At 45.7% G+C, this 13,990-nt stretch overlaps 1 protein-coding gene across 3 annotated transcripts in view; it reads right to left on the bottom strand.

The window, feature by feature from the left end:
* The window catches only part of LOC122936344 (heat shock factor protein 2-like), a 31,052-nt gene extending 23,695 nt beyond the window's left edge, over positions 1 to 7,357 (bottom strand). For all 3 annotated transcript variants that reach the window (XM_044292492.1, XM_044292494.1, XM_044292493.1), the window contains exons 1-4: positions 7,196 to 7,357; positions 5,309 to 5,417; positions 4,052 to 4,179; positions 2,891 to 3,015 (exon numbers count right to left, since the gene is read on the bottom strand). In XM_044292492.1, coding sequence (XP_044148427.1) covers positions 2,891 to 3,015; positions 4,052 to 4,179; positions 5,309 to 5,417; positions 7,196 to 7,288 — 455 coding nt within the window. In that variant the 5' untranslated portion in view covers positions 7,289 to 7,357. The remainder of the gene's footprint in view (positions 1 to 2,890; positions 3,016 to 4,051; positions 4,180 to 5,308; positions 5,418 to 7,195) is intronic.
* Between the last annotated feature and the right edge of the window lie 6,633 nt (positions 7,358 to 13,990).

The raw sequence follows: 13,990 nt of genomic DNA, 5'->3' as shown, positions 1-13,990 counted from the left end.
GGGAGCTGGGGAGGGTCTGCTTGAGCGCTCAGAATGAGCGACCACGGGTGCCCCCCTTACCCAGAGGGGTAGGTGCTGCAAATAGGGACGGGGTATGGGCTGGAATAGCCATCTCACCGAACGACGTCTTCACCCTCAGTTCCTTCCAGCAGGGTCGCCCCTTCAGCCACTGGCACCGCAGTGGCAGGAAGCTGGGAGAGGGGCTTGGCGTGCGGGCGACCCCCTAGCTGGCGGGATGTAGGGGAGCCATTGCTGCCCAGATCCTCCTATTGCTTCTGTGGGGGAGGCAGCAGTGCAGATAAGTTGGCACTGGCGCAGCTCAACCCCGGGAGAGCAGAGAGGTCCATGCGTCTCTGGTATCCCTAGGAAAAAGTAAAACAAAATTAGAAAAATAAAATATCAAGGAGAAAACAGCCCTGCAGTAGCAGGGAGTGTCTTGCCTCCTTGGACACTAAGCTAAAACTGGTAGCCTCTATCTCCAGGCTGAGGGTATAGCTGATGGAGGAGGGGCTTAACAGTTTTACTTAGTGTCACGCCTCCTAGGGAGCTGAGCTATACCCAAGGTCTGTGTCCCCCAAGGAAAATGGGCGAGAAAATCGCTTTTATATCAAAACTACCAAACGAAAATAGGTAAAAAGAAGACCGCTGGAAATAAGGTACTTTAGTCAACATAGCGATGGTGCCAGCTTAAAATGCTAAAAGCAGGTGACAGAATCCCTTTAAAGTGAATCTGTCCCCAGTTTTACGGTGTCCTAACCAAGGACAATATAAACTAGTGACAGATCTCCTTAGCAAAATGCTGGATCACCTTCTTGAATTGACTCAAGCCGGTTTGCTAAAATCTTGTATTGAACAGCTCTAGTGCATAGGGAGTCCTGATATTTATGAACCCCTGCTGCTAATTCAATTGCCAAAAAATATAAAATAAATAAAAGCGTCAATCGATTGGAAATATTGTGGAAGGACCTGAAGCGAGCAGTTAATGGTAGAAATTCCTCCAACATGACAGAGTTGAAGCTGTTTTAAACTGGAGGAACCGGCTAAAATTCCTCCAAGCCAATGTGCAGGACTAATCAATAGTTACTGGAAAGATTTAGTTGCACAAGGGGAGGTGGGGGCGGTCACACCAGATGCTGAGAGCGAAGGTTCACATACTTTTGCCACTGACAGACATGTGATATTGGATAATTTTCCTAAATAAATAAATGATCTAGTATTTGTGACTCATTTGGTTATCTTTATCTACCTTTAGGACTTTGAAAATCTGATGGTTTTAGGTCAAATTTATGCAAAAATACAGAAAAATCTGAAGGGTTCACCTTAAAGGGGTTGTCCAAGTTATATTTATTGATGACCTATCCTCAGGATAGGTCATCAATATCAGATCAGCGGGGGTCCGACACCCGGCAACCCCTCCGATCAGCTGTTTGAAGAGAAGGCGTGCGCGGTGTCAGCGCTGCCTCCTCTTCACTGTTTACCTTCTAGCCGTTGCATCTGCAGTGGTGAGCAGGTGTAATTACACCCAAGCCGTCCCATTCATTTCAATAGGAAAATGGTTTAGTGCTCTCATTAAGAGAAACAAAATAAGAGTATTGCAGGTTTGATACCTTTTAATGGCTAACAAAAATAGAAGTAATGATGTTACATAGCGAGCTTTCGAGACATCACCAGGCGTACTGCAAGAATATATGAAGAAACAGCAATATATATACAATAAGAACAGAGGCATGGGGGGAATGAATGGACATTTGAAAAAAAAAAAAGGGAAAAAAACAGAACAACATATTAAAGATCTTGAGAATGAGTCCTTAATTATCTTACAGATAAGGGGTGGGAAAGTTTTATGGTCTCTAAATTGATGTTATCTCAGAGACCTGGTGCCCCGACTATGTGTTCAATAGGAAGGCTTGGGTGTAATTACACCTGCTCACCACTGCAGATGCAACGGCTAGAAGGTAAACAGTGAAGAGGAGGCAGCGCTGACACCGCGCACGCCTTCTCTTCAAACAGCTGATCGGAGGGGGTGCCAGGTGTCGGACCCCCGCCGATCTGATATTGATGACCTATCCTGGGGATAGGTCATCAATAAATATAACTTGGACAACCCCTTTAGGTCTATGGAGGAAATGATGCACAATCTACAATTTGTGTAACTATACAACTTTCAGGTATACAAAAAAAAATAAGTTTTTGCCATTTAGTGCAACAAGGGCTTCGTTGTTGCTCTCATTGCACCAAAGTCCTTTCCTGGAAGGGATGAAGCGCTGCATTCCACATGTGCCGATATGCGAGTGAACAGGCATGCTCGATAATACAGAGCCAGGCGAGATTACGTACCTACTGACTGACACCTCATTTGTATATGGATAAAAAAAAATGGTCATCTATCTGCAGTGGGTGCGGATCAGCAAAACAGGGGAACCATTGTAATCAGGTGGCACCAGGCTTGGTTACATTGTAACAGTATTATGACTTTTAGAGATTCATGCACGTTAACACCAAGGATCTGTGGAACTGATATAGTAGGAACCTAAGATACATCAAGGTCTTCACAGGTACCACACGCTACAGGTAGTTTATCAGTCAACTACAGCAAGTTTATGGAGCACATAACCAGAAAAGAACGTCTTATCCTTTTTTATAACGAAAGCAAGCCCCCCCCCCCCCCCCAAAAAAAAAAATGTATAAATATTATATATATATATATATATATATATTTTTTTTTATTAATTAAACCCCCGGCCCCCGTGGCTGCTACAGATGAAACGGGTGACTAATACGTGGCTGAGCCGCATCCACCAGAGCTCTTCCTTAGTGGCTCCCTTCTCTATGGTGTCCACATGAAGTGGGGTTTACAAATCCTTTATGGAAGACCGTTGTAGCAAGTTACCTTTTCAGGGAGAATAATCTGGAATCAATAGTGTCTTGTTTGACTTGAACTTTAGCTGTGCTGCTCAAGATTTTGGATATATCTTCCTGTCTTACTTTTGCTTCCTCAGGTTTTGCAGAGGATACCTAGGAAAATCCAAGATGAGAAACCAAGAATGAGCAGATAACAGATGGACCACCCGAGTATGGTAGAATATAGAACTGCGTGTCCTTGTGTGAGACACCGCACATATGTATTATTTGCAGGCCTAAGACACAGGCGTTCAAAATGTCAGGTAGAACAGGACGACTGTCCCATCTGCTATAGGGGATTGGTCATTATCTTGCAACCACATGCTTTCACTAGTCCGTTATTCTAAGGGCGCAGCCAGTTTTTGCTTACCAGAATAAGAGTCCATTCACACTTCCGCAAATAGGTCCACATCCGTTCCGCAATATCGGGAACGGGTGCGGACCCATTCATTCTCAATGGGTCAGGAATAGATGCAGAGAGCACACTATGTGCTCTCCGCATCCGCCTTTCCAGAGCGCGGCCCCGAACCTCCGGGCCGTGGCTCGGTGCTGGCCGGGTGTACTGCGGATCCGTAATACACTACGGACGTGTGAATGGACCCTTAAACATTTCTATCCCCTTCCCTATCCAAGGCTCCGCTCCGGCGATATCACATTTTTTCTAGTATGTAAATGTACTGCTTGATGCAATAAGGGTGTCACCGTTGCTCTTGTCTTACTAGTGCCCAGCCCCAACCTTCTTTGATTGACAGGGCCAGGCAGTGGCAATGTTATCAAGCCATATGCAAATTAAGCATTTGGTGCAACCAGGGCACCACAGCCTTTGCTCTCGTTGCACCCCAATGTCGATCCTTTCTGTGGTCAGCCTGGTTCTGTAAAAGCAACGAGGTAGGGCCTGACCACAGAAAGGAGCGGAGTCTGGGAGCAACGGCGATGGTGCTCAGGCTGCGCCATTGAGGTGGGAGGACAGGGAGACATTGATTTATAGTATATACTGTCCCTCTATGTTGTAAATCAGTCTTTCATCCTCCACAGCCAGTGCTGACTGCATGATATGCCTCTCCCGGTGACTGTTACTCAGTGCACCGGGTACAGAAGAATTAGTCACCGTCACCAATGGCCACGCCGATCAGTGTCAATATAGCCGTACCTTCCTTTTTATGTTCTCTAATAACTCATCTTGCCCCTGGATAAAGAAAGGATGTTGAAATTCAACGGGTCCATCCCTCTCCTGTTTTACGATTCCCGAGTCCACGTGGACAACCTTCCTGAAACCATCTTTGAGAGACAGAGGAACACAGAGAGAATTACACAGCTGCGAGTCAGGGAACAAAATAGTCAAAATTAGTTCATATTCTTCGAATACACAGTCACATGACAGTGAAAAGCGTCGGCCAGCAACAATGGTAGTCTATGGTAGAGTTGTTGCGATACCAAATTTTTGATTCGGTTTGGATACCATGAAAAAGTATTGCGATACTCGATACCACGTGAAAAAAAAAAAAGACACGTGCATTCCGCATTTTTAAAAATGGCGAATCACGCAGTTTTTATTTATTTTTTCTGTTCCGGCGTTCACCACCTAGATTTTTTTTTATATTTTAATAGTTTGGACTTTTCTGACGTGGCAATATGTAATATGTTTAATATTTGTATACTTTATATGTGAAATTGGGAAAAGGGGGCGATTTATACTTCATATTTTTTTTTTTTTTTTTTACACTTTATTTAATAACTATTTCCCCCCTTAGGGGCTAGAACCTGGGATCTTTCATCCCTTGTCCTATTCAGCCTAAAAGATCTCTATCAGGGTGAATAGGACTTCACACTGTCCCTGCTGCTCTGTGCTTTGTGCACACAGCATCAGGGATGTTACCATGGCAGCAGCACAGGGAGGATGAGGACACCTTTCTTCTCTCCGTGCTGCTGAGAGAACATGAGCGCGCCAATAGCAGCGCGCTCATGTTCAGAGATACTAGACTGAGCAGAAGCGCAGCCCAGTATCGAAAAAACTGAAATCCCGGTATTGTATCGATACCCGCAACAACCCTAGTCTATGGGGTTCTTCACACGGACGTTTGGCGGGGTCAAAAGAGAGAACGTTCTATCCTGTCCGTTTTCACTGACCGACAGCCCCCATACAATCGAATGGGACAGTCTTTAACGTCCATTTCTCAGAAAGGAATCAGTGGAAAATACGTCCATTAAAAACGAACAGTTTATCTCTCGCAGAAAAATCCATCTCGAATGGATTTTTTGCAACTGTTGCGTCGCAGCACAACACCATAGACTATCCTTATAAAAACTGTCACACAACAAATGCCATTGTGTAGACCTAGCCTTTTTCACAAAAAACTGGAGAAGGATAACGAGCATCTCCTCACTGTGCCTGCACGCCATCACTTACACATATTGAGCTGCCTCACAAAGCTGGCCATGTTATTGTGCTTGAAGTACTTGGGCAGGATTTCCTTTGCAAACCGTTGTTCATCAAGGACCAAAAAACTCTGGCCGTTCTGCAAAAAGAAACAAAAACCCCCAATTATTAGAAGTATGACATCCACCAGGGAGGACGACCGCAGTGGCCACAGCCGGTATACTTACAGCCTCTTTTCAGGGGCCGATAAACCTCAGGTTATGTATACGGGGGCATTCACACGACCGTATCCGATGTGTGGTCCGCAAAACACTGATACCAGCAGCGTGCACCCCGCATTTTCCCCATCCACAGCTCCTGCACTAGGTCACTAAAGCCTAATCTCGCCCGCAAAACTGACAATAGGACATGTTCTATTTGTTTGCAGAGCAGCAGAACCAACATACAGATGTTGACAGCACACGGGGTGCTGTCTGCATATTTTGCGGCCCCGTACAATGAATCGGTCCGTATCCGATCCACACGGAAAATACAGTTGTGTGAATGGGGCCTAAGGGCCAGTGATTAAAAAATAAAAATGTGGGAGTCCGGCAGCGATTGTCAGCCATGGGTGCGATGAGAGAAGACGCGTTACCATAAGCCATGCCACAATCAGGACACGTAGGCGAGTTCTTTACGTGCTGGATTACCACTGATAGAGTTAGGCCTAGGTCATTTCTGTCCGTGCGCTTCCTGAACCGCACCCATTAGCGTACATGGTGCCATTCCCACTTAGGCCTCTTGCACACAAACGCGTGCGCCCCATTGCCGTATTGCGGATCCGCAATACATGGGTGCCGTTCCGTGGGCATCACAGATGCGGACCCATTCACTTCAATGGGTCCGCAAATCCGGAATGGTGCAGAACAGAACCCTACGGAGTGGTTCTGTGGGGTTTCGTCCCGTACTTCCGTTCCGCAAAAAGATAGGACATATTCTATCTTTTTGCAGAACGGACGGATCGCAGACACATTAAAGTGAATGGAGTCCGCGGTCCGCGGACTGTGCTCGTGCATTGCCGCCCGCATTTTGCGTGCTGCAGCACAACCTCGGTGCGCACACATTTATGTGCAAGAGGCCTTAACAGCGTTGGTTCCTTTCTGTCCCAGACTCATATATTCAAATAGGGAAAAAAATAAAAAATATATAATAAAAACAAAATCTGAATTGAGAAAGCTCGTTGTAAGAACGAGCGAAACATTTTCAAGAAATCTACAGTACGTCCAGTTGCCTTAATTTATTAGTAGCGAGTTGCTGGCGCCACTGACTTCCGTCAACGGAGCTACACAGACCAGCAGCGTGCAGGGCTTCGGACCCCGTAGATCAGCTACCGATGGGCCTACGCTGAGGATAGAGCATTGCTTAAAAAAACGTCAGAGGCTACTTTTGGGTAGTGTACCTCTTGGTGAGAGATTGGCGACTGCGCACATGAAGGTATTCTGCCCAGCTGACATCGCTGGACTGACAGAAGAGGGGTCATTGCCTTGATGGACTGCTCGCTATCTAGGCCATCCTGACCGAGCAGTTAGGAGGTATGGAGAGCAGTGGACTGGCTCGGGCCTGCCACGGACAGGAGGGACCGCAACGGCGATGCTGGGTATTCAAGTAATGCTCATTTTGGTATCATCCCATGCCTGTACCCCATTTTTTGCTCATCTCAGCCAGGCCTGTGGTCTGTTCTAGGTCCCTAGGGCTGACTGCACAAGGGTTCAAGTCAAGGAGCCACTACACATATAGCACTAGCAGCCTTTGTGAGGCCGTGTGGCTTTATAAGGTATGCGGGAAGCTCATAATAGACATCACATCAGCCTCCATGCAGTTACTTCAGGCCTGTGCCAGGCGGTGCCATAAGATGGTAGCAATGCCTCGTCCGATTACCTGGCTCCAAGTGATGAACTCGTTGGTGTCGGAATCCTCCACCAGCGTCCAGAGTTTACTCAGGAAAGCCGGAACGTTGGAATTCTGCTTCATTATCCCGGTGAGAAGCAAACACAATGTCGTCCGGAAAATGCGTGAACTACAAAACCTTTCTACGCCTGCGCGAACTTTACACCTTAGCCACGCCCCTTCATGGCGCCGCCGCTATCTCACACAGGCTGGGGAATGGAGACTGCCTGTGGCCGGGGCTCCGCCTTCCGTAACGGGTACAATCTCACGTGGTGAAGCAGGTGGTGGGAGGAGTCAGAGCAACTACTGCAGATGATTGGAGGCTGGCTTTTCTGCCAGGAAGGATGCTGTCCAATGAAATGACTGAAACTGGGGCTACAGCGTGAGGTGCGCCCGGCCGCAGACAGAAGAGCTGCCTCAGGCACTAGCAGGAGGAATGTTGGCTGCGCATGCGCCCTGCTCGACGAATCATAACCAGAGAGCTACTGACTGTGTCCATGACCTCCATTACATGACTGTGACAACAAACCGCGAAATACATATCTCACACACACACCTACCTCGCTTTATTTATTTTACATACATCTGATGTACTTTTATAGGATTTTTTTTTCCCTATAGGAAAGGCTATGTAAAAAAACAACAAAACATTCCTAGACCTTGCTCCTGTATGGGTGAGGGGAAACCTGAGGAAAAACGGCACAAAAACCATAGTTTCTGGTGCACTTCGTATCTCCCCACTGCAACAAGCCTAAAGTGGCTATCCGTTGAGGGGTCATAAACCACAGGCCTTGCCGGCATGGCATCCATACGAAAAAGTCAGACGCGCCGAGTCGGCCTCACTTTTCAAATCGGAGGCCACGTTGCACTTAAAAGGGCAAATGGCATTTATCATGTAGAGAAAATTAATACAAGACACTAACTACTGTACTGTGTTTGTCCATATTGCTTCCTCTGGCTTGATTCATTTTTCCATTACATTATACACTGCTTGTATCCATGGTTACGACCACCCTACAATACAGCAGCGGTGGTCGTGCTTGTACACTATAGATAAAAGCTCTCACCTATGTGTACTCTGACAGTCCTCGCCACCAGAGAGGCTGGCACACTGCTGCTGGATCGCAGGATGGTCGTAACCAGAGAAACAAGCAGTGTATGTGATGGAAAAAATGACTCAAACCAGCAAAGGAAGCAATATGGACAATCACAACACATTAGTAAGTGCCGGTATTAACTTTCTCTACATAATAAATTATTTTAACTGAAGTGAGACAGCACGTCCAGCCTGTCACCACCGATATACGTTTTTAGTGGTTCACATAGTTACACCATATCTCAGACATACTTTTTTTTTGCCCCTGAAATCCATTTTCATCATACTGGTATGCACACTAAGCTCCTACACTATTTACCTCCCCTGCTGACATCCACAAACAACTGCTGTAAAGCTTGTGCACTTCTACACAGCCTTTCAGCAGAAAGGGCCCCAAAACAGCAGTGAGGTGTGCCTGCGTGAGCTTTCCAGCAGTCGCTGATGTCAGTAGAGCAGGCGAAGAGGGGAGGAGTGGGGCTCCGATACAGATGGGAGTGGCTCTATTGTGAATAGGTACTGCTCCTTGGGCTCTTTTATGCTTATTCACATACCAATAAAGAACTAAAATGGAACACAAGTATGCCTGAGATATGGTGTATGCGAGCTAGAGGGAGCAAGGAACAGTTTAAAACCATGTATCGGCGGTGACAGACACCCACTTTATAACAATTTATGGCCAAGAAAAGACATGTCCATTCTTGGTGCAGGGTCTGGAGGATGCCCCTGTCTTTTGGTTTAGCTTGATTCCATGGGGCTAATCTGAGCAGATTGGCGCCATTACTGAAAAATACACTGTTGGGCATAACATTTTCAATAGATGGTTCCACAAAAACGAAACGGATACGGATGCTATTCCGTATGTGTTCCATTTTTTTTTTGTGGACCCATTGACTTGAATGGAGACACGGAATGTGATTTGCGGGCAATAATATGACATGTTCTATCTTTTAACGGAACGGAAATGGAATGCATACGGAGTACATTTTTTTTTTGCGGAAGCCTTTGAAATTAATGATTCCGTATACGGAACACAAACAAAAACGTCCCGTACACGCGCAAAAAAAACAAAGCGATTGTGTGAACTAGGCCTTAGATCTTTTCCCCCCGGCAGAGCTCCAAAGCACCTGATGTTCAGAGAATCCTGAGGACTGATGCAGGACCTAACAGTCCAACCACCACTTCTGAAGAAATGACTGCATATATTATACCTCAGTAGCCATCAACTGGCCGCTGCGGAGACAGGGTTACAAGTTGCAGGAGCTCCGACTAATAGAAAAGCCTATCCATAAGCTGTATTAAAGCCGGGGACATCTTAAGCAGATGAGCCTTTTGGCTGTAAGCCCGTTGCAACACTTTTTCTGTTGCACTGGACTACTGACTGTAGTGTTGCCGAGTTGGACCGCTCCTTTACTAGTGATGGCCTATTCTCAGGCTAGGCTTAAAATATTTGATTGACGGGGTGCCAACACTGCACGAGTCAGCTGTTCTGCAGTAGCTCCGGCACAGCCGTCAGTTGGAGCAGTGCTGCAGTAACCAGCTCTGTAGGCTTCACAATGCTCAGAGCTTTGTAGTTCTGTCAGAGGGGCTACTGCAGAACAGCTAATTGGCGGGGACCACCGAAGCAATGCCTGGTTGTGACAATGCACGTGACCTTGTCCATTCTGGAAATTTACCAGCATTGACTGCAGTGTGTGTGTGGAACACAGCGGTGCACCAAAGGAGCTAGAATGGAGCATCGAGAGCAGGTAAGGCTAGTTTCACATCTGCATCAAAGAAACCTGGCAGGCTGTCCTCTGGATCCTGCATAGCCGGATAGTGCCCGTTGGACACCATTGACTATAATGGGACGTGGCAAGGATTCAGCCACTCCCCAGTATATATGCCGGGATTCTGCCATATAAAAACTGTTGCGTGCAGTAATTTTTGTCCGGCCGGCACGTAGCACTATCTGACTATGCCAGATCAGAACTTCAGTAGAGATTTCTTTGACGCTTGTGGGAAAGTAGCCCAAGTATGCTCCTCTCTACAGGTCCAGCAGGGAGGGGTGGGCTGCCCAAAACAGTTTCACACGAGCGTGAACGCATTGCACCCGCACTGAATCCAGACCCATTCATTTCTATGGGGCTGTGCACATGAGCGGTGATTTTCACACATCACTTGTGCGTTGCGTAAAAACCACAGTATGTTCTATATTGTGCGTTTTTCATAGAAGTGAATGGGGCTGCGTAAAAATCACAAGCATCCGCAAGCAAGTGCGGATGCAGTGCGATTTTCACACGGTTGCTAGGAGACGATCGGGATGGAGACCCAATCATTTTATTAATTTTCCCTTATAACATGGTTATAAAAAGGGAAAAGAATAGCATTTTGAATACAGAATGCATAGTACAATAGCGCTGGAGGGGTTAAAATATATATATTTTTTAATAATTTAACTCACCTTAATCCACTTGCTCGCGCAGCCCGGCTTCTCTTCTGTGCTGTGTACAGGAAAAGGACCTGTGGTGACGTCACTCTGGTCATCACATGATCCATCACCATGGTAAAAGATCATGTGACGGACCATGTGATGACCGGAGTGACGTCACCACAGGTCCTTTGACTGCAATCAGCAAAGAAAGAAGACCGAAAAGAAGCCGGGCTGCGCGAGCAAGTGGATTAAGGAGAGTTACATTTTTTTATTAGATTTTTTTCCTCCTCCAGCGCTATTGTACTATTCATTCAGAATGCTATTATTTTCCCTTATAACCATGTTATAAAGGGAAAATACAATCTACAGAACACCGATCCCAAGCCCGAACTTCTGTGAAGAAGTTGAGTACCAAACATGCAGATTTTTCTCACGCGCATGCAAAATGCATTACAATGTTTTGCACTTGCGTGGAAAAATCGCGCATGTTCCCGCAACGCCCATGTGAAACCAGCCTTAGAAAGTTAGATAACCCTCTTTAAAGTGTACATGAAATAGTCTACATACTTTGTGTTTTGGTGGGTCAGTGGCATCTTTAGCAATTCAGCATGCCCCTCATATAGCCTTTTTCTCCTTTGGACTCTCTATAGAACTTCAAAAACAGGGAAAACAGCAACATAAAAAAATACCACATAAAATAAAAAATATATAAAATAAAAAAATAAGTTTCAAATGTGACTGATTTCACTACTTAATTTGTCAATTGTTTTTTAACCCTGTTTCTCTTACAATGCAGCACATGGTTTTGCGTAAATTGAAGTATGGAGTACCTCTAGCAGATGCTTAGGAACTGCAAGTAGTACAAGTTTGCTATGTGGCATACCTGTTCTGGAAACCATTGGACATCACCATTAGGGATGAGAAAATTTCATATTTTGAAATTCGTTTTCGGTTTGTGCCGTGGCATATGCTGAATTGCGTTATGGATTCAGTTACCACGGACCATAACGCGATTCAATGACAGAATGCCTTTGGAGGCATTCCTTTATTCATTCCATCATAATGGAAGTCTATGGCCTGCATAATGGATCCATACGGTTTACTTTATGCTGGAGTCCTCTCCTGCATAACGGAAACCGTACGGATCCATTATGCAGGCCATAGACTTCTATTATGACGGAATGAATAAAAGTAATGCCTCCAAAGGCATTCCGTCATGCAATCGCGTTATGGTACGTGGTAACAGAATCCATAACGCAATTCAGCATATACCAATTCAAAATATGAAATTCGCTCATCCGTAATCACCATGTTGTGAAATCTACCAGTGATCATCCGCATTCTGGCCAATATATACTACTCAAAAAGTTATGGATATTTGGCTTTCGGGCAAAATTTATGGAAAACATAAAAAGTTCACAGTACAGTGATATTTTATCATGAAAGTAGTGCATTTAAGTTAAAGCATGCATTAGGGATTTCCTCATCTCAAACCATTTCTTGAAACAAAAGCCAACCACAGTGGCGGTTATACCCCCCCCCCCCCCCAAAAAAAAATTTCAATGTCTCAATAACTTGTCATGAGGCCTTGAGCATCATTTGCAGCTTGACGACGACATCTCATGCTGTTCACAAGTCAATTTATTGTCTGCTGAGGCATGGCATCCCACCCACTCTTCTTGAAGGGCAGCCCTTAGGTCATTGAGGTTCTGGGGTATAGAGTTACAAGGCCTTTACACAGTGACTCCGCTGATCCCACAGATTTTCAATGGGATTTAGGTCTGGAGAAAGTGCAGGCCACTCCATTTGAGGTACCCCAGTCTCCAGCAGCCGTTCACTAATGATGCGACCTCGATGAGCTGGAGTCGTCTGTGTTGTTCATGCAGCGGTACAATGACTGGATTAATAATGCTATTCAAGTAGTATGGGCTTGTCACTGTACTATTCACAAAGTGTAGGGCACTTCTGTATTGACCAGACACACCTGCCCACACTAACACCACCAAAGACTTGTCTGGTGACAACAGTGGCTGACGTATAGTGCTCTCCTTGATGTCTCCAACATCATTGGCAGCCATCATTTCTCCTCAGCGTGAATCGACTTTCATCATTGAACAGCACTGGGGCACACTGGTGCCACATCCAGTGTAGATGCTCTCTGGCCCATGCAAGATGATAACAGTGGTCAGGTACCATTGCAGGTGGTCTAGCACACAGACCACGCTGATGTAAACTGTTTTAAATGGTCTGACGTGACACCTGGGTGCCTCTCACCTCCCTTAAACGTGCCTGGAGTTGTGTAGCATTCATCATCCGGTTCCACAAGGCACGGTTCACAATAAAGCGGTCATCAGCGTGGGACGTGGCCAAAGGTCATCCACTTCTATGACTTTCGGTGACTCTTCCAGTCTCTCTGCATTTCTGTTGCAACCTGCTGAGGACACTGACACCCTAATCTCAGTGGCCACTAACATCCAGCTTGAAGCCTCGCAATGACGAGGTAATGTTGATCAATTGTTAGGCATCATCTTGGTCTCATGATGTCAAAATGTGAACAGCATGATGAGGAGGACTGTTTAAATACCAATTCTAATTGAACCAGGAAATTTATTAGGCGATTCATGGCTCAAAACACCTGTTGTGAATTTTGCCATTAAGCTCCTTGTTAGAGAACAGCAAGTTGGGCAAAAAGTACTGAAACATTGAACAGCTGGACAAGTGTTTTCAAAAGTTTTGAGGACACATTAAGTTCATCCTGAAACTTCAGCCACAAGCTAAATATCCCTAACCTTTTTTGAGTAGTATATTTGTAGGGCCAGCTTCACTAGCCTCTAGAGGGTGAACATTACAGACAGACAGACAGAGTAGAGTACAACTAATGGTCCAGGACTCCACTAACTATAATACACACTTTCCATTCTCTTCATTTTTGATCTTCAGTTAAAGGGTTTTCCTGGGAATAAAATGGCTGCCAGCAACCTGTCCTAGAATGTGAGCAGGAAGGACTGATTTCTTCTGTTTGCCGGGGGAGGGTTACTATACACTACATTGTTCTACTATAGATGGTAAATATGTGATCCTGCCTAGGATATGCTATCATGGCTGAGCAGCCCGACAGGAAAACTCACCAATATGTGGTATATGCAAACGCCAGAGCATGGAGTCTGGTCAGGGCACATCCGCCTAGGCAGCTCTGCAAGTGGAGGCACCTAGTCTTGCTCACATTCTAGGATTGGTTGCTGGCAGCCAAGATCAATCACTCCCAGAGAACCATTTTAAC

Source organism: Bufo gargarizans, chromosome 4 (genome assembly GCF_014858855.1).
Source record: "Bufo gargarizans isolate SCDJY-AF-19 chromosome 4, ASM1485885v1, whole genome shotgun sequence".
Lineage (NCBI taxonomy): Eukaryota > Metazoa > Chordata > Amphibia > Anura > Bufonidae > Bufo > Bufo gargarizans.
The sequence above is the reverse complement of the archived record's forward strand: the minus strand, read 5'-3'. Positions and strand labels throughout refer to the sequence as shown.